Here is a 22,881-nt window from a genome sequence, read left to right on the forward strand (position 1 = left end):
GGGAGAGGGACATTTAATAAACAAGTAAAATAAATAGTATGAAATTGGTGGTACAAAAAAGAAAAGGTACAGATGTGTGTGGGGGAGGGGTAGCTGCCTTTTTAAATTAGAGAAGTGAGGATATCTGGAGATAGAATGTTCTGGGCAGAGGGAAGTTGGTGCAAAGCTCTGGAAGCAGAGTGTCTTTGGTGTGTTGGGTTTGTCCAAGAAGCAGCAAGGAGGCTGCCTCGGCTGAGGTGGAGTGAGGCAGGGAGGAGATGAGGTCAGAGAGGGGTGAGGGCATAGACTGTGAAGGGGTTGCCGGGGATTGTAAGCAAGCACTTGGGCTTTTTTTTTTTTTTTTTTTTTTTTAAGGGCTTCAAATGCTTGGCTTTTTTTTTTTTTTTTTTAAATTTTTGGCTGTGTTGGGTCTTCATTTCTGCACGAGGGCTCTCTCTAGTTGTGGCAAGCTGGGGCCACTCTTCATTGCACGGGCCTTCAGTGCACGGGCCTCTCACTACCGCGGCCTCTCTTGTTGCGGAGCACAGGCTCCAGACGCGCAGGCTCAGTAGTTGTGGCTCACGGGCCTAGTTGCTCCGCGGCATGTAGGATCTTCCCAGACCAGGGCTCGAACCCGTGTCCCCTGCATTAGCAGGTAGATTCTCAATCACTGCGCCACCAGGGAAGCCCAAGCACTTGGGCTTTTTATTCAGAGGCAGATGGGGCTCTAAATAGATAAGTGAAATGATCTGGGGTACACACCCCCAAGTGTTTTACTGATAGACATGCACAATTAATGTTTGGAAACTAGAGGTCTGCAGAATTAACTCTAAAATCAGCCCACTGTTTCCTTTCACTGAGACCCACATTGGAGGAGGCAATGTGAGCTGTCTTGAAAGATAAGAACTTCAACAAGCAGACATGACAGGCCTTCCTAGACTAATCGTCATTCCTTTGCTAAACCTCGAAGTGCAGCAAGTGATCTAGTTGGTAAACTGAGGTATCCAGCACTGGGGGCCTTCTCCGTACTGAATGCCCATTTTCATTGAGTATTTGTCTACACTCCTAATTCCTCACTCTCTTCCTTGCTAGTCCTGATTCCTTACCTGAATCAGACTTCTCCCCAGAAACAAGTCGACAGACAGATGGCTTAGAGGGCCTGTGTGACACAGTGACACCTGGATTCCCCGTGTTCTAGATCAGACGCACAAGGAGTGTCATGAAGTTTAACAGTTGGTACCTTCCCGATTTTGATCAGAGCCAGCCTAGACTTGTTAATACCTGCTATTAAAATATTGGACTTTCTGGGAGGCACTTTTAATTTAGAAAACCCACTAACAGGGGCTGGTTCAGGTTGGTAATCTGAGAACATACATTTAACTCCTTCTTGCAAACTCCCACTTAAGTGACCAAAGGAATATAACAAGAAAACTCTGTATTAGTACTAGAAACTGAGGAGAAAGGCTGCTACCTTCAAATCAAAGTGTGAGCAAGTAAGTGAAATGAGTCAGACAGAGGAAGACAAATTCACAATCTGACTTATATATAAGAAAAAAAAATCAAGCTCATAAAAAGAGAGAGAGAGAGAGATCAGACTTGTGGTTACCAGAGGTGGAGGGTGGGAGAGGGGGAACTGGAGGAAGATAGTTAAAAGGTACAAATTTATAAGATTAAAAAGTACTAGGCTGTGATAACCTATATAAGAATCTAAAAAAGAATGAATAAATGTATACGTATAACTGAATCACTTTGCTGTACACCCGAAAGTAATACAACATTGTAAATCAACTCTATTCCAATAAAATTTAAAAAAAATTTAAGTACTAGGGATGTAACGTATGACAGGACTATAGCCAACACTGCTGCCTGGCATGTAGGAAAGTTGTTACAAGTAAATCCTGAGTTCCCATCACAAGAATTTTTTTTTCCTTTTCCTTTTATTGTATGTATTTGGGAAGATGGATGTTAGTTGAACCTATTGTGGTAGTCATTTCACAATATATGTAAATCAAATCATCATGCTGTATGTCTACAACTTACACCGTGATGTATGTCAACTATTTCTCAATAAAGCGGGAAAAATAAAAGTGTGAGCCAGGGCTTCCCTGGTGGCGCAGTGGTTGGGAGTCCGCCTGCCGATGCGGGGGACATGGGTTCGTGCCCCGGTCCGGGAGGATCCCACATGCTGCGGAGCGGCTGGGCCCGTAAGTCATGGCTGCTGAGCCTGTGTGTCCGGAGCCTGTGCTCCGCAACGGGAGAGGCCACAACAGTGAGAGGCCTGCATACCGCAAAAAAAAAAAAAAAAAGCGTGAGCCATTGGAATGGACCCCAGCAGAAGCTCATTAACATCCCCACCCGTGGACCAGTGAAAGCTGGACAAACTACAGCCACATATAATGAGGTCAAGATGGTCAGTCTCTGTTCACCGTGAACCTCCTTACTTCCGGTCTTTAATGCTACAAGGGGCAATTTCAGAATTATGATCTTCTTACTTTGCCAGTCAAGGTCATTTTTCTTTGGGGAGCAGGGTGAGGGCTGCTCACACTTCCACACTCAGTGAAGCAGGGCACAGCTCAAGCTGGCAACTGAAGGGCATAACCATGCCACTTGGGAAAGGGGCACTGGCCCAGCCAACTTCATGCTGCCACAAAAGAAAAATTCTTTGGACACGGCTGCCCAAATCTCTCACACGTGAAAGAACCTCTAATCTGACAAAGTAAACCTCCACTAAATCTAAACTCTCCCCTTCCCCCTTTGAGTGTGCTTTTTAAGATTTGCACAGGTACCCACATAATTTGAAGAAAATGGATTTCAACTACCTGAACTAGAAAAATAATCCTAAGCAACAGAAGAACATACTGTGGCAACCATGAATAAATACCCTTCAGATGCCCTGGTGGAGAGCACCATTGACTGATGGTCCCATCGGCTGCCCCCTGGATCCACCAAGTTCACCCCAGCCTACACTTCCCGGGGACTCTTTCTAGCCAATGAGCATGTGGGGTACTAAGGCAGGCCCATTCACCGAGATGCTGGATCCCAACAGATGACTTTGGCTTGAGTCTCCATCCGCCTGGCCGAATCTTTCTTGGAACTGTAGTCCGAGATTCTTCCTATCTCCTTTCTTCCCTCTCCCTCCATGGGTGTCAAACCTAGATCTAAAGCCTCTCCCTACCTTCTCTGGCACCAGCCCCCAGCCCCAGCCCCCAATGAATTCTTGTATATCTAATCCCATCCTAGCAGACCTAAATGCATGCACATGCAGACATACTAAAAAATCGAAAAATTGTAAAGAAATCAATTTGAGGGATTAGAGGAAAGGTGCCCTTATGAAAGAGAAACAGTAAACACAGAAGACCCTAAAGCACATGCATACCGAGTTTCAAGAGAACACATCTAAAAACAGAAGCAAGTAAGCATGAAGAGGGACTAATCTGAGAGTGAGAAAGATTCTCTAAGGGAAAAACCTAATTGTTGACAAATACAGGAGGAGTGGTAAACAGCAGATTGGATGTGGCGAAATATCAGGTTCCATGGAAACAGAGCAGAGAATGAAGGTAAGAATCAAATAATAGGAGAATAATGGTCTAAAATTAAAAGGCTAGTCTTCAGACCTCAAAAAGGTTACCCAACACTAAGAAATATTAAGGAAGAGACCATACCTAGAAATAACATGGTGACATTTTAAAATCTAAAGGATAAAGATATAGAGGTATCTATCTACGAGAAAAATTCACATTGTACACAATACAAAAGAAACTCAAAATCAGACAGAAAGCTTCTCTTCTGCAATACTCTATCCCAGAAAACAAAAGCAAATATCTATTGTTTTTAAAGGAGAAGACTGTAAGCTAAGGATTTGATATCCAGTCACGGTATCACATATGCAAAGGTAACAGAAAAACACTGCCAGGAATGTGACGGTTCAGAAAATGCACCACCCATATACTCTTTATTTAAAGAAAAAAAAGAAAGAAATTAAGCATACCAGCAGAAGACAAAAAAAAATAGTAATTAAAGAACTGGGGCTTCCCTGGTGGCGCAGTGGTTGAGAGTCCGCCTGCCGATGCAGGGGACACGGCTTCGTGCCCCGGTCCGGGAAGATCCCACATGCCGCGGAGCGGCTGGGCCCGTGAGCCATGGCTGCTGAGCCTGCGCGTCCGGAGCCTGTGCTCCGCAATGGGAGAGGCCACAAGTGTGAGAGGCCCGCGTACCGCAAAAACAAAAACAAAAATAACAAAGAACTGGCCAGACTATGTAGTATGATACTGGAACATTAATTTGGGCCCAAATAAAAACTGAGACATTACAAAGGGAAGGGAAGGGAGTGGAGTGAAGATACGGTAAAAAAAATAGCAATTAAGGGAAACCAGGAAAAACAGAGCGGTGTCTCCGTAAGGTTGTTTCTATCATCATGAAACAAGGTAATGTCCAAAATATTCCTGAAAGAAGATAATAAAGAAAAAAATGCACTTCTTTTTGATTCCTTAGGTAACTATTTACTGTCCAGTTTTGCCCAAGGCATTTCATTGAACAGCTGTTTTCTGTGTAATAACCATACTTCTATATAAACAGAGAGCCCCTGGTAATACCGTGAAGGGAATTTTGGCAGTGGCTTTCTCCTTTACAAGAACACCGTTTGAAAAATCAGACAAAATCAATAGCTAAGCACGTCTAATAAATGCTGTGCAGTTTAGCCCATTACATTTATGCCTTATGTAAACTTCACAACCCTACCATTATTCCTTTTACAGCTGAACAGACTGATTCCCAGAGAGGTTAAGTAATTTTTCCAAAGCCACATAGCTTGTGAAGTGTATGAGCTAGGACTGGAAATATCTCCAAATCCACGTTCTCCATCACTACACTAAAATGCTTCGTTTTCTCCAGAATAAAAGCACTTACACACAAAATTGTGCCTATAATTTTACTTGTAGTTTTACAGACAACCCTACTGAGTTGTTAGGAACCATTAATACGTGTGTATGAACAATTTCACCACGTAAAATCATCCCTTCATAACTCAAAATATATGGACTCTTGCAATTCAGTTTATAAAGATACAGATACACACACATCTGTAATGCAGTACTAGAGGTTCTGCTCCTAATATGGCTGAGCAGCTTCTTTTGGACCAACCCTCCTGTTGTTAATAGGTATAAACTCTGGACAAAATACAAAAAACAACTAACTGAATACACTGGAGAATGACCAGAAGCAGGCAGAGTTCACACTTCAAAGAAAAGAATAGCACTGCGGAAGTCTCCCACTTTTACAGTTTTTAGTCCCTACTCTATACCTTGCCAGGCAGCTAGAACTCTGATGGAAAAATTGCAGAGTATTGTTGATAAGAATTCAGGGAAATCACAGCTGCAGGAAAGTGAGGGAGGAGGTCCTGCAGGGCAGAGCCAGAGAAGGTAAGCCAAAAATTCTGTCTACTTTAACTCTGCCCCCTGAACCACACAGGCACAGGGCAGACTCTAAGCAGCAACTGAGATATGAGGTGCTGCCCACCTAGAAAAAGAGTTTAGGGTTTGAGTCCAGCCAAGTTAAATGCCTAATAGGAAACAAAGAGCTATACTCTTGAAGGCATATAACAGAATCCAGAATCTCTGTAAAATCATTCACCATATCCAAGATACAACCTAAAACAACTTGACATGTGAACAATCAGGAAAATGAGATCCATTTTCAAGAAAATCAACAAAGACTGAGCCTGAGATGATCCAAGTGTCAGAACAAGCAGATAAGAATTCTAAGGCTGCTTTTTCAAGTTTACGTGGAACATTCATCTAGACAGACCATACACTGTGTCATAATACAAGTCTCAATAAAATTAAAAGGATTGAGGGCTTCCCTGGTGGCGCAGTGGTTGAGAGTCCGCCTGCCGATGCAGGAGACACGGGTTCGTGCCCCGGTCCGGGAAGATCCCACATGCCGCGGAGCGGCTGGGCCCGTGAGCCATGGCCGCTGAGCCTGCGCGTCCGGAGCCTGTGCTCTGCAGCAGGAGAGGCCACAACAGTGAGAGGCCCGCATACCGCAAACACACACACACACACACACACACACACACAAATTAAAAGGACTGAAATCATAAACAGGCTATTTTCTGACCACAGTGGAATTAAAAGCAGAAACCAGTAACAAAATATTTAGGAGAAAAAACAAACATTTGTTCTATGTTACGCCATCCATAAAAATTAACTCAAATGGATTAAAGACTTGAACTTAAGACCTGAAACCATAAAACTCCTAGAAGAAAACATAGCGGTAAGCTCCTTGACATAGGTCTTGGCAATGATTTTTTTTCAATCTGACACCAAAAGTATAAGCAACAAAAGCAAAAATAAACAAATGGAAATATATCAAACTAAAAAGCTTCTGCATAGCAAAGGAAACCATCAACAAAATGAAAAGGCAGTCTACTGAATGGGAGAAAATATTTGCTAATCATGTATCTGATAAGGCGCTAATATCCAAAATATATAAAGAACTCATATAACTCAACAGCAAAAAAACAATCTGATAATAAAAATGGGCAGCAGATCTGAATACTTTTTTCCAAAGAAGACATACAGATGGCAAACAGGTACATGAAAAGCTGCTCTACATCATTAATGATCAGGGAAATACAAATCAAAACCAGAGTGAGATATCACCTCATACCTATTAGAATGGCTGTTATCAAAAAGACCAGAAGTAACAAGTGTTGGCAGGGACGTGGAGAGAAGGGAACCCTCCTGCGGCTTGGGCTTCCCTGGTGGCGCAGTGGTTGAGAGTCCGCCTGCCGATGCAGGGGACGCGGGTTAGTGCCCTGATCCGGGAAGATCCCACATGCCGCGGAGCGGCTGGGCCCGTGAGCCATGGCCAGTGAGCCTGCGCATCCGGAGCCTGCACATCCGGAGCCTGTGCTCCGCAACGGGAGAGCCCACAACAGTGAGAGGCCCACGTACCGCAAAAATAAATAAATAAAACTAGAACTACTATACAATATAGCAATTCCACTTCTAGGTATTTATCTGAGGAAAATGAAAACATTAACTTGAAAAGCTATACGCACCCCCATATTCACTGCAGCATTATTTATAATAGCCAAGATATGAAAACAACCTAAGTGTCCATCAATGGATGACAGATGAATGAAGATGTGGTAAATATATACAATGGAATATTATTCAGCTGTAGCAAAGAAGTAAATCTTGCCATTTGCAACAACATGAATGGAACTTGAGGGCACTATGCTCAGTGAAATAAGTCAGATAAAGACAAATACTGTATGACCTCTCTTAAACGTGGAATTAAAAAAAAATTTTTTTTAATTAAAAAAACCCCTCAAGCTGATAGATACAGAGAACTGATTGGTGGTGTCAGAGGCAGGGGGGTACAGGGTGGGAGAAATGGGTGAACTTTTTTTTTTAGTTTAAATAAACTGAAAGTTTAACATTTGCTAATTAGACAACATACTTCTAGGTAATCCATGGGTCAAAGAATTCACAAGGGGGCTTCCCTGGTGGCGCAGTGGTTGAGAGTCCGCCTGCCGATGCAGGGGACACGGGTTTGTGCCCTGGTCTGGGAGGATCCCACATGCCGCAGAGCGGCTAGGCCCGTGAGCCATGGCCACTGAGCCTGCACGTCCGGAGCCTGTGCTCCGCAACGGGAGCGGCCACAATAGTGAGAGGCCCATGTACCGCAAAAAAAAAAAAAAAAGAATTCACAAGGAAGCTAGAAAATACTTGGAACTGAGTGAAAATGAAAATACAACGTATTAAAATTTTTGAGATGCAGCTAAAACAGTGCTTAAAGAAAAACTTACAGCTTTAAATATTTATACTAGAAAAAAAAGTCTAAAATCAATGACTTAGGACTTACCTTAAGAAGATAAAGAAAAAAGAGCAAAGTAAACCCAAACTAAGTAGAAGAAAGGAAATGATAAAGAGCAAAAATCAATGAAATTAAAAACAATTAAAAATCAACAAAGGCAAAAGTTGGCTCTGAAAACAGAACAAAACAATAAACTCCTAGCTAGACTGATCAAGGAGAAAACAGAAATTATCAGTACCAGAATGAAAAAGAAGTTACCACCACAGCTCCTACAAGATGTTAAAAGGATAGAAAAGACTATTATGAATAACTTTATGTCCACAAATCTGACAACTGGGGTCAAATGGATAAATTCTTTGAAATTATAATTTACCTAAACAACAGAAGATGAAACCCAAACTCTGAATAGTCCTATATTTATTAAAGAAATAAGTTATAAGAAACCTTCCCACAAAAAAAACTTCAGGCCCAGAGGGTTTCACAAATTAATTCTATAAATCTAATAAAGAAAAAGAGGATAGTTAGAATTTGGTTATTAAAAAGTCACCTTTAATAGCAACAAGAATAATGTCCAAGAGTCAACATTATACACGTTGTAAGCGCTAGCCTATAAAGAAACAGGAAATCAGCTCCGATGAAATTCACTTCTTCTTCCCTTTCGAAGGCTTGGCAAATAAAGCTGGATCTATCCGCTCCTTTGCCAGTCCTCTGACAGAGAAGAGCCTCGCCGCCCGCTCCTGGAGAGTGCCCCCACACTTCAGTCCCCGGGCCGTGAGTTCACACTTGAGTTTCTCCAAACCCAGCAACTCCACTTCCGCAACAGAGCTGAACGCCAGTAAATCTACAGTTTCCTGACCAATATCCTGAGAAGAAGAAAAAGAAAGAAAAATTTTAAATAGGTCCATTCCTCTGAATAAAACTTCCTTCAATTGTCATCGACCTTCTGTTTTACAAGAAATCTTCATTTAATACGCCATATCTCACTACTGAATTTTAATAATCAAGCTATTCTCTACACATTGTCAATACATATAATTAATAAATATTAATTTTCTATCTATATACTTAGAAACAAGTATTCAGAAGAGTAACAAGTTATAGAATTCTTGAACAAATTCTTAATATTACTTTTCTTTTTTGATTTTTCCAGTAAAAATTCAAACAGCAAAATGTACCTCACCTACCCCCACACTATGACCAGAGAAAAGAGCAGCACCCTATAAAGCCTCATTTTAATGAGATTCCTATGCCTGTGAATCTACTAACCCCATAATCCTAAGCTTTCTATTTTAATCAAATAACTGTGATTATCAAAGTTCTCACTTATATAACTTGACAAATTTAAATGCTGTTCAAAAGACTTGCAACTGTTCTATCCACCAAGTACCTTTATAGACTTTAAGACAAAAGTAAATACTTTTTTTTTTTTTAATTAAATACTTCTAATGACAGGTGCTCTTCAAAGAATGAAAACGTTCACCACCTAGGGTTTTTTTTTTTTTTTTTGCGGCATGCGGGCCTCTCACTGTTGTAGCCTCTCCCGTTGCGGAGCACAGGCTCCGGACGCGCAGGCCCAGCAGCCATGGCTCACGGGCCCAGCCACTCCGCGGCACGTGGTATCTTCCCGTACCGGGGCACGAACCCGTGTCCCCTGCATCAGCAGGCGGACTCTCAACCACTGCGCCACCAGGGAAGCCCTAGGGTTTTTTTTAAAAAAACATATTAAAAGGTCAGTAATTTTTTCTCACAGTAAGTTGTTTTTTAAAAATATTGAAGAGCTCTAGGGACAAACTATCTTTCTAGGTGATCTTTATTTTTTTTTTTTAAAAAAGTCCATTTTGTTAAGATTTCTGGAGTGAATCTTGGCTTCTTTATATATGGCCAAATCCTAAACCACCACTTATGTGTCTTTGGAGAATCACACATGGTTGTACACGATTATTATGAATACAACAGCTACAACTACATCAAGAACAAAATTTCCACAGTTAAAAGCTCAAAGATTGAAAGTCAAATCAGGTTTTATTCTATTTTCCTTTCTTCATTTTTCCAAGACTTTGGTTAGGATAAACTCCTAGCATATATGAGTAACATAAAAGCTACATGCTTGTAACTCCAGAGATGGTGTAAGGGTCAATTTAAAGCCCTTAGCATAAAAAATTTCACTATCTTCCCTAGAAAGGGCAATATGTGCATTTTTGCTTATTTAACCAGCACCAGTAGGGAAGGTGCTGGTTAAATAATGATAAGCTTTGTGTTTACCAAAGAAGCCAAGTAGTTCAGGTTTCATCTATCCTAAAAAGCAAATCATTAGACTGAAAAGTAAACGTTAAAGATTTTTCCTGGAAGTAAGTCCACTAAAGGCGGCAAATAACTATTTAAGGAAAAGCATGCACAATGAAAATAAATTTTAAAAAGGTTGAGTGTGGGGCTTAAGATTTAATGATAAATTAAAAAGGAGCTGCTCGTCTTCTACAGGAAAGATCTTCACATCCAACTGACAACTGTGTTCAAACAGTAACTCACATGAGAAAGAAAAACTAAGTAACTAGAAATTTAGTGATAGGAAAATAAGCACATTTTATCAAAGCTAAAAATGCCATCTATCATAATATGCCTTATTAGTTCATGTGTTATTAACAAAGAATAACAATACCAATTAAACTATAATGTGATATATATTCAAATTCAGAGGTATTAAAACGTGAAAAACGTGCATCTTAGAATTGATGAAATATGGAACCAAGGACACCACCTAGTGGCAAAATAATACCAATTCCAGAGCTTTAAAAAAAACAAAATGGGGCTTCCCTGGTGGCGCAGTGGTTGAGAGTCCACCTGCCGATACAGGGGACACGGGTCCGTGCCCCGGTCCGGGAAGATCCCACATGCCGCGGAGCGGCTGGGCCCGTGAGCCATGGCCGCTGAGCCTGCGCGTCCGGAGCCTGTGCTCCGCAATGGGAGAGGCCACAACGGTGAGAGGCCCACGTACCACAAAAAAAACAAAAAACAAAAAACTAAGGATTTTTGGGGGGGACATGGCAAGCTTCACCATCATCTGTACTTCTGATTATTAAACAAGCTTTTCCACTAAGCAGCTGATGGGAAAAAGCACATCTTTTCATTTTAACGACTTACTACAGAGATTAAACTGATTTGGCTTCAGACATCACCCCCCCAAATTTACTTACTGTGTTTCCTGACTGGCTTTCCTCCAGCTTGGCAACAGGTATGTTTTTCCTGTCTCCTCCAGGGGCTCCCTTGGCACCTCTTTCCCCATCAGTCATTTCTTTGGTCTCCTGCTCCTTGTTCAGTCCAACTCCAGCTGCTTCCTTTTCTAAGGGTTCTTTACTCTCTGCCTCATTTTTCTCCTGGGTTTTCTCTGTTTCTAAAGCCATCTTCCTTTCCATGTACTCCTGGGTAGATGCCTCTCCCAGCTCAGCATACAAGTCTTCTGAAATACCATTCCCAGAGTCCGTCACAGGGGTCTGTAGTTTTTCTCGTGATCTAGAGTCTGCACTCAATACTCTTGCCTGCTGAGAGCTACTAGGAAATTCGGCTGCCATCTCAACAACATCACTGCCATTTTGGGGAACGTGAAAGCTCATTCCTGAAGTACTAGGTGCTTCTGCACTGTCATCATCGGAGCTCTCAGAGCCAGACCCTTCTGCAGTCTCTAGTCCTTCCATGCCCAACCTATTAGAAGCAACAAAAAGGTTTAACACCATTTACAGCTTCTACTTAAAAAAAAAAAAAAGAGTTGCAGTTTGTCCAGGAAACAGACTCTGAATAAAGGTATTGGCTAGCTTGAGATGGAGAGTAGGTGAGTTTCAGAACAAGATACTCCAGAGTATAAAAGGAAAAAAAACTTCAGTGAGACTGGAAGCAACATGCCAAAGATCCAACAGGATCTCTTTTTAAAAGCTGTGACTCTCTTAAAACAAACTGGTTTTGCTTAAAACTTTTTTCCCCAATACTGTATGAATTTTAACTGTTGGAAATCAGATAAAATAATAAACAATTAAAAGAAAATCCTGGGAATTCCCTGGCAGTCCAGTGGTTAGGACTCCGAGTTTCCACTGCAGGAGGCACAGGTTCAATCCTTGGTCAAGGAACTAAGATCCCGCATGCCACATGGCACGGCCAAAAAAAAAGAAAGAAAATCCTGTTTTATTCATAATTGCCCAAGACTGGAAACTACCCAAACCTCTAACAGCTAGAGAATGGTTGATAAACAAATTGTGGTACAGACATACCAGGCAACAGTACTTGGCAATAGAAAGGAACGAACTACTGATACAATATAATACCATCTGTGGATCTCGAAAGCATTATTGTAAGTGAAAGCAGCAGACATAATGACATTCTGGAAAAGACAAAACCATATGAACAAACATCACACCAGTGATCAGCGGTTGCCAGGAATGGAGGTGGGGGAAGAAAATTAACTGCAAAGGGACACGTGGGAACTTCTTAGGGTGATAAAAATGTTCCATAGCTTGATTTTGGTGATGGTTACATGATGTATATTATAAAATTTTCAAAACTTGTAGAACTGTTCAAAAAGGGTGAATTTTGGGCTTCCCTGGTGGCGCAGTGGTTGAGAGTCCGCCTGCCGATGCAGGAGACACAGGTTCGTGCCCCGGTCCGGGAAGATCCCACATGCCGCGGAGCGGCTGGGCCCGTGAGCCACGGCCGCTGAGCCTGCGCGTCCGGAGCCTGTGCTCCGCAACGGGAGAGGCCACAACAGTGAGAGGCCCGCGTACCGCAAAAAAAAAAAAAAAAAAAAAGGGTGAATTTTACCATATATAGATTATACCACAATAAACCTGGCTTAAAAAAAAGAAACCCACAGGAAATACTACTATCTTTTCTCTCAGGAACATTTAATTCACATTTCAGAAAGAACACAAAAAATTCTATGCTGGACTCACAGAGTTACATGGTGTTTAGTTAATAATTATCTTTCTATCCCCAAAGGGGAGGCCAAGAAGGAAACCAAGATCCATTTGCACTTATCATATTCTAGAACTCGGCCCAAGGGAACTGAGCTGGTAACCAGAGGACCAACTGGGAAGGGTGGGAGAACTGTAAGAAGAATGGATAAGAAAAAGTACTGTTGTGCTTTTCACCTGCAGGTACAAAAGTGGTGAAGAGAGGTCTGGCAAAGTGACCAAAGACCTCAGTGATGACGATGAAAAACCACAGAGAAAACAGAACCACCTGGAAAGTAAAGCCATGGCTTCCACCTGGAATTTCTGAAAGTTAACTCTTTCAACACCTAACAGTAATTCAAGTATAAAGCTATTTTTATGTGATTTTCCACTGTAAGGAAAAGAATTATCCTTTAGATTCTATGAATGGCACTTATAGCAGAAACCATTACTAATGTATACAATGTGAGAATCACTGAAACCTGAACTGAAGCACTCTGGAAAATTTCTGAGCTTCCATCAGACTTTACTTAAAAGTATGTTTATTCCAGGTAGATTAGAAAAAAATATAGTAGGTAAGTTTCAGAACAAGATATTCCAGAGGGATAAACAGAAGGAAAAAAAAATTTTTTTTCTTCAGTTCTCAAAGATCTATTTGAAATGAAAATGAACACACTTACCAAAAGCATTTCCTTTTCTCTGCACTGGCTGCTCTGTCTGTTTTTGATTTGTTAGGCCGTTTCCGACTCTCACCGACTTCTGCCGATACCGTCTTGCTGGAGGCAGCCTGCATACCTAACCAGACATTTTAACAACTCAGTTTCTACTATCAGGACTAAGTTCAATTAAAGAATTTATAAATTATCTGAATTGCAAAAACAGCTGCAATCTAAAGCTCTAGATTTAAATTTCTTAACATACCAAAATTTAATCCAGTTAAAAGGAGACTAATCTCCAATTTATACAGATTTAAGATAAGCATTCTGGCTCTTGAACCGGATTTTTAAAGCACCATGTCCAATTTGTAATTTTGAGGCTGACAGATTCATACCTATCTCTCCTCAAACCTAACGATTCATCCCCTTGTCCTTGTTATTTGCATACAACTGTCTTTCCCCTGTTATGCCATAACCCTTTTGATGGAAAAGACTCCTTCTTATTCAATTGAATGCACAATAGCCCTAGCATAATGCTTTGGATGCTAAAAACATAAAAGTTAATGAAAATCATTCTCATTAAAAACGTGTTTTAAAAAAGGGACCTAAAACTGGAAGCAAAATGTTGGGGTCTAGGCACCTCCTGAAGACTTAGCTTATTCCCATGAAGTACAAAAAGTATTCTTACCTGGGGCCCATGAGCCCACAGAGTTCAGGGGTCAAGTATGTCAAATGTTGTGAGAGTGTATGGGTTTTTTCCCTGGGTTGTATAAGATATACTGTATTCATTACTGAGGGGAGAAATTCCACAGCTTCATCAGTTTCTCAGAAGTCTGTAACCCAAAAAGGCTTAAGAACTGCCCTCTGTGTGGAACAGCTGGCTTCAGGGATGCCTGCTGATGGCACTAAGGAATCCTCATTCTCACCTCGGAGGACGGAATCCTCCAGACGCTCGGCCATCTCATGGCACTGCTGCTGGTAGTCGGGGCTGGTGAAGCAGTGCCTGGGTTCTGCAAGCTTCCGCTGCAGTCGTTCCAAGCGCTTTTGCTCCTTTTCAGCTTCTCGCTCGGCTTGCTGTTTTACCCATTCAGCCATTCTGGGGATGGGAGAGAAGAGCTGTAACTGAATGGCCATATTATACACATGTGTTTTTATACATTAAACACCCCACCCAGACAAATTAATGCACTCTTGTTCATACTGTGATATTCCCTCAGAAAGGTGTGCCATGCTTACTACTTAGCATACTATTATGGACTTGACTAAAACCCAAAGATAATTACTAAATTACAGAAAAAGTTAAATCTGATAACAACAAATTAGAGCATAAGTATTTCAAGTTTACATTTCTGATATGCATGGCATGCGTACAATCACTAATGCTAGAAAAGTATGTTTCTTAAAAAAAAATAAAAACAGGTGGGCATCTTACGCTTTTTCGTGATTGACATCTCGCAGTCTCCTTCCACTGAGATCCCGGCAAGCTTCTCGATTGGTTGTCTTCTCAATCTGAGCACCAAGTGCTCGGAGCATAGAGCCAAAACCTGAGCAAATATGTTTGGAGAAAGCAGGTTAAAAAAGTGTTCAAGGATGGACAAAAGCCAAATTTGTGAAAATAGTATTATATCACAAGACTACAGGTGATCTCTACTTTCTTTTCAGTTTTAAAGGAAATGTACATCAAGATTCTAACCCAGGTGGCAAAGGTAAGAGTACTGATAAACTTGGTTCAATCTCATGCTTTTTACACTTCCTCTTATACTCCTGCAATATTGTATCGATACCCACACCACTGGGCTATTTTAGAGGGCTTTACCTAGTGCCAGAAATCCCAAGATTCCAAGATTAAGAATTTTAAAAATTATATGGTGAGATTTTGCAAGGAGGCAATTTTAAGCTGTCACTGGCTGATACGACAAGCTTCATTCTTATTGACACAATTTCGAACAGCAGGATGATTATAATCTGAAATGTTAGCTCTTTGAAAACCAAACCGAATCACCACAGATTTTGAGAAAGCCTAAGGATTACATGTTAGTGCATCAGGAGAAATACTAAGAACTGTTCATATTCAGTTTTTGCTCTTTTAGTCTCTTTTTTCTCTTCTAAGATGAGTTACTACAACCAGGACCTTAATCTACCTCAATCTGTAAATGGTTGTATTTCATAAAGTGACTTTAGACCTCCCTTGGAACTACAATAACTAGGCAAAAATCTTGAGAAAAGCACAAGGAGATTTGATTGTTTTGACACTCGTCTGCAAACTGGACAGAATAACAATCACCCCTCCTCATCTAATCCTCCCTAGAGTTTGAGAGCCTAGGGTGCCTAAGAGTGATCCAGCTGGAGAAGGTGGGAATTTTATCATACGGTATCTACCTCAAAAAGAATAAAAGAGAAAATATGCAAAATTAGATAAGCAAACAAAGGATTTCACAAGGCAAATCGAGGCTGGTACATTACAGACCCCAAGGAGTTTGTTAATTTAATACATATGGCTACAGAACGCAGATGTGTTACAACTAAGCCATCAACATTCATGTCCTACCTCCTTTTCCACCACGAAGTCTGGGTTCCAAACTATAAACAGCTCCATGCTGCACTGTGTCACTGGTGTTAACGAGTAATCCATTGCATTTCACAAAGTAGCATTCCACTGGAATATCCTAGAGACAAGTTTGGGGGTTCTTTCAATGCTGTTTATGAGACAATACAAGTTTCTTGCAGAAAGGGACCTAGCTTATCTTTTTATTACTCCAGTTATAAGGAGACAGTATGTGTTCAATTAATATTTGTTGAATTGCAAAAATGGAAACTACTAAAAGAAAAAACTCATTTTGTATGATGTATTCTAGGTACAATTTCTTCCTAATACTTAATCATGATATATAGAAGAACTTTCTGCCTTTTGGGTGAAAATTAAAACTGCTCTCAGGACTTCCCTGGTGGCCCAGTGGCTAAGACTCCACACTCCCAGTGCAGGGGGCCCAAGTTCGATCTCTGGTTAGGGAACTAGATCCCACACGCCACAACTAAGAGTTCGCATGCCACAACTAAAGATACTGCACGATGCAACTTAAAAAAAGATCCCGAATGCTGCAAGAGCCCGCATGCAGCAATGAAGATCCCACGTGCCGCAACTAAGACAGGCACAGCCAAACAAATAAATAAATGTTAAAAAAAAAAAAAACACAGAAACAAAAAACCTGCTCTTTCTCCTTCTCTAATAGGAAATAGGGGTCAAGGTAGAATAATCAGTGCTCAGATCTAGTAACTCTGAAGGTCCCACTTCCTCTGACTTTTTAAAACAGGTAGTATCAAGTTGAACACTGAGTGGCCCCAAGTTTAAAAGTGACGTCTTGAAAAGTGTAGATAGGGATAAGAAGAGAGGAGAGGAGGAGACAAAAGTATGGGTTTTTTTTTTGTGGTACGTGGGCCTCTCACTGTTGTGGCCTCTCCCATTGCGGAGCACAGGCTCTGGACACGCAGGCTCAGCGGCCATGGCTCACGGGCCCAGCCGCTCCGCGGCATGTGGGATCTTCCCAGACCGGGGCACGAACCCACGTCCCCTGCATCGGCAGGCGGACTCTCAACCACCGCGCCACCAGGGAAGCCCTGATTTTTAATATACTACCTATATAAGCTTTAACAGCTTTAGGACCAGCTGGCAGTTGGTGCCTCATCTCTTCTGCCAGCATCTCCCTGAGTTCCAGCCAATCACTGCAGAAGCCCAAGTACACTCCCCCAAACCCACTCTATGTATTTCAAAAAAATTCTCAGATCAAATGATGAAAAGAAAATATAAAAACTGTAAGTCTTTCTAAACAAGTTTCTAATGCCATAAAATTAGACAAGAGAGGAGTATTCTCCAAAGTTATATGGAACTTAGGAGGCTGACAATTAACTCTGCAACATGAAGAAAAGAGAGATCTAAATAGGAATAGAAAGGAAAAATGCATTGCCGTCATCTTCCTGAAGTGGAAACTATGAACATTCATTCTGAACCACATCATACAGCTATTTCAATGGGACCCATTCATTCATTCAGCAAATATTAAGTACCTACTATTTGCCAGGTACTTTTCAAGTGTTGGAATACTACCATGAATACTACAGTGAATACAGATCCTGTCTCATGAAGCTAACATTCTAGTGGGGGAAGACAAATAATGAACAAATTATATATCATGTCAAGTGGTGATATGCAGGGTAAAGGGGATAAGATATGTGGATGGGTGTGGTGGTAATCTATTTAATATATATAGTCAAGGAAAGCCTCTCTGATCAAGTGACATTTGAGCAGAGAATTAAAAAAAGTGAGAGAATGAGCCATGTGACTACCTCGGGGAACAGTATTCCAGACAGAGACAAGAGCAAATGCAACAGGAATGAACTTATTCAAGGAATGACAACACAGCCAATGAGGCTAGAATGAAGTACACAAAAGGGGAGTGATAAGGCCTTCAAAACCATTGTAAGGACTCTGGATGTTACTCTGAATAAAACTATTGTAGAGTTTTGAACAAAGTGAGATCTCAGTCATGCTCTTAAAGTATCACTCTAGCTGTTAAACTGAAAGTAAGACTATAGAAGCAGAGAGATCATTGAGAAGCTATTGCGATAATCCAGGTAAGAAATGAAGGCTATTTGTACCAGGGCAGTAGTGGCAGAGATGATGAGAAATGTGAGATTCTGAGGATACTCTGAAGGTAAAGGCAACAGGATTTGCTAATACTCTCGGAGAAGGGAGTGAGATCAATAGAGGAATTAGAGATGATTGCAAAAATCCGGTTTGATAAATGGGAAAATGGAGTTGTCATTCATTAAGAGGGAAAAGGAAGTTTGAGGGAGAAAATTAGTCTCATCTCAGATATTTTACTTTGAGATGTTTATTGCACAGCCAGATGCAGATGCCAAGTAGACTGGTAGCTATACAAGTCTGGAGTGTGGGGAAGAGGTCTGCACTGGGGATTTACATTTGAAAGTTGTTGGCATACTGATGGTAGTTAAAGCCATGAGTATGGATGAAATCACTGGGATGAGGGAGGGGCCCCTCCAAGATTAGAGTTCAGGGTGATGAGGAGGAAACTGTAAAAGACTGGAAAGGAGAGGCCAGTGAGGTGGACGAGAACTGAGAGTGATATCTGGACAAGTGAGAAAAGTGTACTCCGGCGGGGAATGGTCAATTGTGCAAACTGGCACTGACAGACAAAGCAAGATGAAAACTGCAAACTGATCACTGGATATGGCAACATAGAAGATACTGACCAGTATGACAAAGAGCTGTTCTGTTGGAGTGATGGGAACAAAAAAGCCTAACTAGAGGGGGTTCTAAAGGAGAAAAGTTTTATGTTCAAGAGTATTTTTTTATAAAGAAAATCAGAGAAAATAAGGTGATAGCTAGAATGGATGTGGGCTCACGTTTGCGCACTGGTAGGAATGATGCTGTAAAAAGGGAAAACACTGGAAAATACAGGAGAGAGAGAACTAATGCCCAAATAAGTCTTTCAGTAGGTGAGGGGGAGGGGTTACTGTACAAAGTAGAAGATAATTGCAAATTATTTGTAAAATAATGACAGTGCATCCACAGTAACAGACAAGAAGGCTGAATATACAGCAGGTACCTACCAGAGGCACTGGTGTGATGATGCAGAAATTCTCTCCTTACTGCTTGAGTACAAAGTATGGTCCTTGGGATGGAAGAAGTCTTGGAGATTTAAAGAGAGATGTGAAAAAGTAATCTAGGAGAGTGAAAGAGTAATGAACTGAGCAGTGCCTCTCAACCCTTTTCACATCATGGTATACACAAATAATATTTGGATGACACTCTAGGGAAAATGAGCAAAGCTATTAAAGATGTGTTGAGATCCTGGGTTCTGTCCAGCTGCCCAAGGACTACTTAGATCAATATTCTCAGCAGTCCTGCAACCCAGTGGAAGCATGCTCTGGGTTAGAGAAATACAGTAGAAATGCCAAGCACCACTAAGTTTGGTGTTTATGAATTTGTAGTGAGACTTGTTTGCGTGATTAGTTCCCCTACCACAGTCACTGCCCAGATGTCAGGTAAAACAGGTGGAGAGTTGGATTTAAACTGACTGGAGTTTTCGCAGGCAAATATGATACCAGGAGAGAGGAGCAAGGGAGCTCAGGCTATATGCAATGATGTGATTAACATGAAGGACTATTCTTGCCTATAAAATACTGTCCACTTTAAAGAGTTGTAAAAATTAAATGAGACATATAATATACCTCCTATATGTTTAATGTTTATAAATTAAAAGCTACTTTAGTTTCTTTTAATATCTTATATATCCAATGGGTATGGTATTTCTAAAATCCTAAATAACTTTAAAAGACTTTAACATGAAGGCTGAAAGATTATACATCATGCATCATACTTCATTTCCAAACAGAACTGCTTATTTAACGAGACAACTGATTAACAAAATGGCATTTTCTACTTGCTAAGATTCTTGTCAGTTAATAATCACTAGTAGAAAAAAATAACAAAGAAAATTTACAATCAATTTAACTGTTTTTAACCATTACAGAGCATTTCAAGCAGAAAGTATTACGTGTGTCTTAGGCCAATCAGCCGAAGGCCACCAGAGACAACATATAGTTCAACAACTCAAATTTCTTGACTCACTACAACAAGAGAGGGACTGCACACAAGAGGAATCATGAGGTGTCTCACCAACAAATAAAAAGATATAGTTATTATAGGATTTGGGGTGGATGGAATTTAGGTAAAATTTAAATGAAACAATGTTTTGCGAGGCTCACAATAAAGCAGGGCTGTGTGTATAAGGGTCAACATCAGGTCTAGACTGTGAAGGAGATCCAGGCTCCTCCTTCCTTGGAAACTACAAAGTTAAGATAAATGTGGAATGTTGTGTCCAGAAACCCCTAATCTGAAGCTCTGCACCTGGGAAATCAAGAGTGCTTCTCTATGTCAAAGTGACTTAGATTCTCAAGGTAAGAGTGGGATGCTTCTTACTGATACAACTTCCAACAGCAGTTTATTCTTATAGTCTATGATTTTTGAGGTAAGGTTTCACAAAGACTAAAAAAGAAGCAGACTTTCAAGGAAGTCATTATGACATTTCATCACTGTACCATGTCCTTGGGAGAAACACTGTTTCCTATCAACTTTGCAGCTAGCTTTATCTGTGTATTATCCCAGTCTGATGAAGAGCCAGGCTGATTTTTACTTTCTCAGGGAGAGCTAACACTAACTTTATCATGTGTCAGAATAGTTCTGTTTTAAAGGGCATAAGCATGAACTTGAGCTATTTTTATTCGTTCCAGTATCTCATCAAATGCCCTTTTGTAAGTTTTGTTCATACTTGTTATGGCCATGTGTCTTAAGTATATGAATGAATCCATTCGTTTATATTTCTTGCTTATTTTAAATTATTTTTTCCAAGACTCCTCATAATTAAGATCTTATTTCTTTCCGGTCTCACTTTGGATCAACTGTCAGTAAGTTTGAAAACTGGTCATCAGATAAAAGTTGTTTTCAGAGATATTAAAATCCAACTATTTTGGAAAATATTTCCCCATTCAGATGGTAAAAACATTTCTGACAGTTTTTAAACTGGACTGAAGTCTAGGAATAAAAATGGGGAAACTGAAAAACCACATTATTTGCAAACAGACATTGCTTCTTCACGGAACCAATCCAAGTAAAGATTTGGTTTAGACTGCAGTGTTAACGTGTTAATAGGAGATCAAATGTCAAAATTAAAATTAGATTCATTGAGACCAGCATATTCTTTAAATAACTGAATAGGTTTAATATCTTATAGTTGGTAAAAGCTTGCTTACTTGATAATTAAGTAAACCACACATGTAACTTTAGAAGTCAATGACAGGTTTTCAAAAATATGCCTGGGCAAATCAGAGCATCACAATGATTAGTGAAAACATCTACATGACAGGCCCTAAGAATCATGCCCTCGACATGACCTATGTAAGTGCTTGGCCCCGACCAGTGACCAGATAAATCCATTTCCTTCCCAACCATCCTTTGGCCTGGGTTTGGATATGACATACTTCTCTAGGTTGGAGCTAAGAGGGCTGTGTTATCAGTGGACAAAAAAATCCACGTCACATAAGCACAGAGCGAAAGTAAGGAAATGAGCCTTAAAAATCATCTGGTTCAACTGCCTCATTTACGGATGAAGAGAATACCAAAGTGTATTCTGTTAGTCCAGACTGAGGGCCGGACTAAACGCCCGTGAGCGGAGGGGTTTTTCTCCCTTCTGTGAGACAAAACCACCACAAAACAAAAGCAAAGGCAGGCCTCAGCATCAGTTTGAAGCACCTTAAAACCCTAACCCTCAGCCTCAAAAACTGAGAACCCCAAAGAATAGACGTGACCCCGACAGACTCTCACCGCACCTAATCCTGCCCCTGTCCTGCTTTCCCATTCCTTCCACGAACCACAAACCTCACCTGATCTTGGCAGTGTCGGTGAATAAAATCGCGTACTGAGCGCGTGGCCGAGGTACACCACACCGCCTTGCACCCGAAGCTGGGGCCCCGAAGCCACACCACGGCCACAGGCTCCGCCATTTCACCCAGTCGCCGAATCTCAAGACTCCCAGAAGCGCTAAGCGCCACAACCAGCTCGGCGTATCTTGATGACGTTAAGCTCGCCCTCCAGCGCCCCGCCCCTCACATCTTCCGCTCGTCCTGTTCCTCCCCTGGGGATAGTCACGTGACTTGGGACGGCGGAGCCTGCTGCCTGGGGGAGGGGAACAGGAAGAGCCTGGCAGAGGCAGATAAGACCGCGGAGCACCCGGGCGAGGCGTTGCTAGGAGAAGTTGCTAGGGCGGGGCTCCAGGGACTCTCTATAAAAGGCTAGCGCTGGGTTAGGTTTCGAGCGTTCTGGCTGTAAGCGATAAGTCGGTAACTAAGCACCTCCCTGTGCCGCAGGCTTTGGCCCTTTTCCTCACGTCTGTGTAGTTATTTTTGGGTCGCAGGGAATCGTGGCCTGAGAAGGCGCTGCTCCCTGGGGGCGTGAGGAGGGAAGCTTCAGTCCCGGAAGCGGTTTTGGGGGGCTGCTTCCTCGGCTTTGGGGAGCTCCCCCAACCCTAGGGGCAAGGGAAACGGAGGTCAGGAGGTTTCTAAACAACACCCCTGGGCGGTTTTTTCCTCCCGGTTTACCAAGCATTCTCTTCCTTTGCGGAAACTGCCAACCTCTCGGTTTCTGCCTGCCACGCTCAGTTTATTCGTACTTCCGCCTGTTTGCGCTTTGCGTTAGCTTCACTTCAGCTCTGTTTTCAAAATATTTCACAGCAAGTGGGCCCTTGTGAAAGGCAGTGGCAGGAGTGACGCTTATAGCAATGCTGCTTCGAAAAACCCTGCCGTAACTTTCATTCCGCACCATGGAAACACACTCGCACGCATTTGCATAGCCTAACTTTAAGGCTCTGGGAATCCGAAGGAGTCCCTTCATATTTAATATGCTGAGATTATGGTGT

At 41.5% G+C, this 22,881-nt stretch overlaps 1 protein-coding gene across 1 annotated transcript; it reads right to left on the reverse strand.

Annotated features, from left to right (window-relative positions):
• Positions 1 to 8,252: 8,252 nt before the first annotated feature.
• Positions 8,253 to 21,970, reverse strand: SDE2 (SDE2 telomere maintenance homolog; the record flags this gene model as incomplete). The annotated part of the gene is made up of 7 exons (XM_082861766.1): positions 8,253 to 8,663; positions 10,992 to 11,496; positions 13,415 to 13,529; positions 14,317 to 14,486; positions 14,823 to 14,934; positions 15,939 to 16,056; positions 21,851 to 21,970. 7 exons carry the CDS (start codon positions 21,968 to 21,970, stop codon positions 8,442 to 8,444), a joined length of 1,362 nt encoding a protein of 453 aa, XP_082717892.1. The 3' UTR covers positions 8,253 to 8,441.
• Positions 21,971 to 22,881: the final 911 nt, after the last annotated feature.

The sequence above is a fragment of the Leucopleurus acutus genome (genome assembly GCF_964270905.1).
Source record: "Leucopleurus acutus genome assembly, chromosome: 2".
NCBI lineage: Eukaryota > Metazoa > Chordata > Mammalia > Artiodactyla > Delphinidae > Leucopleurus > Leucopleurus acutus.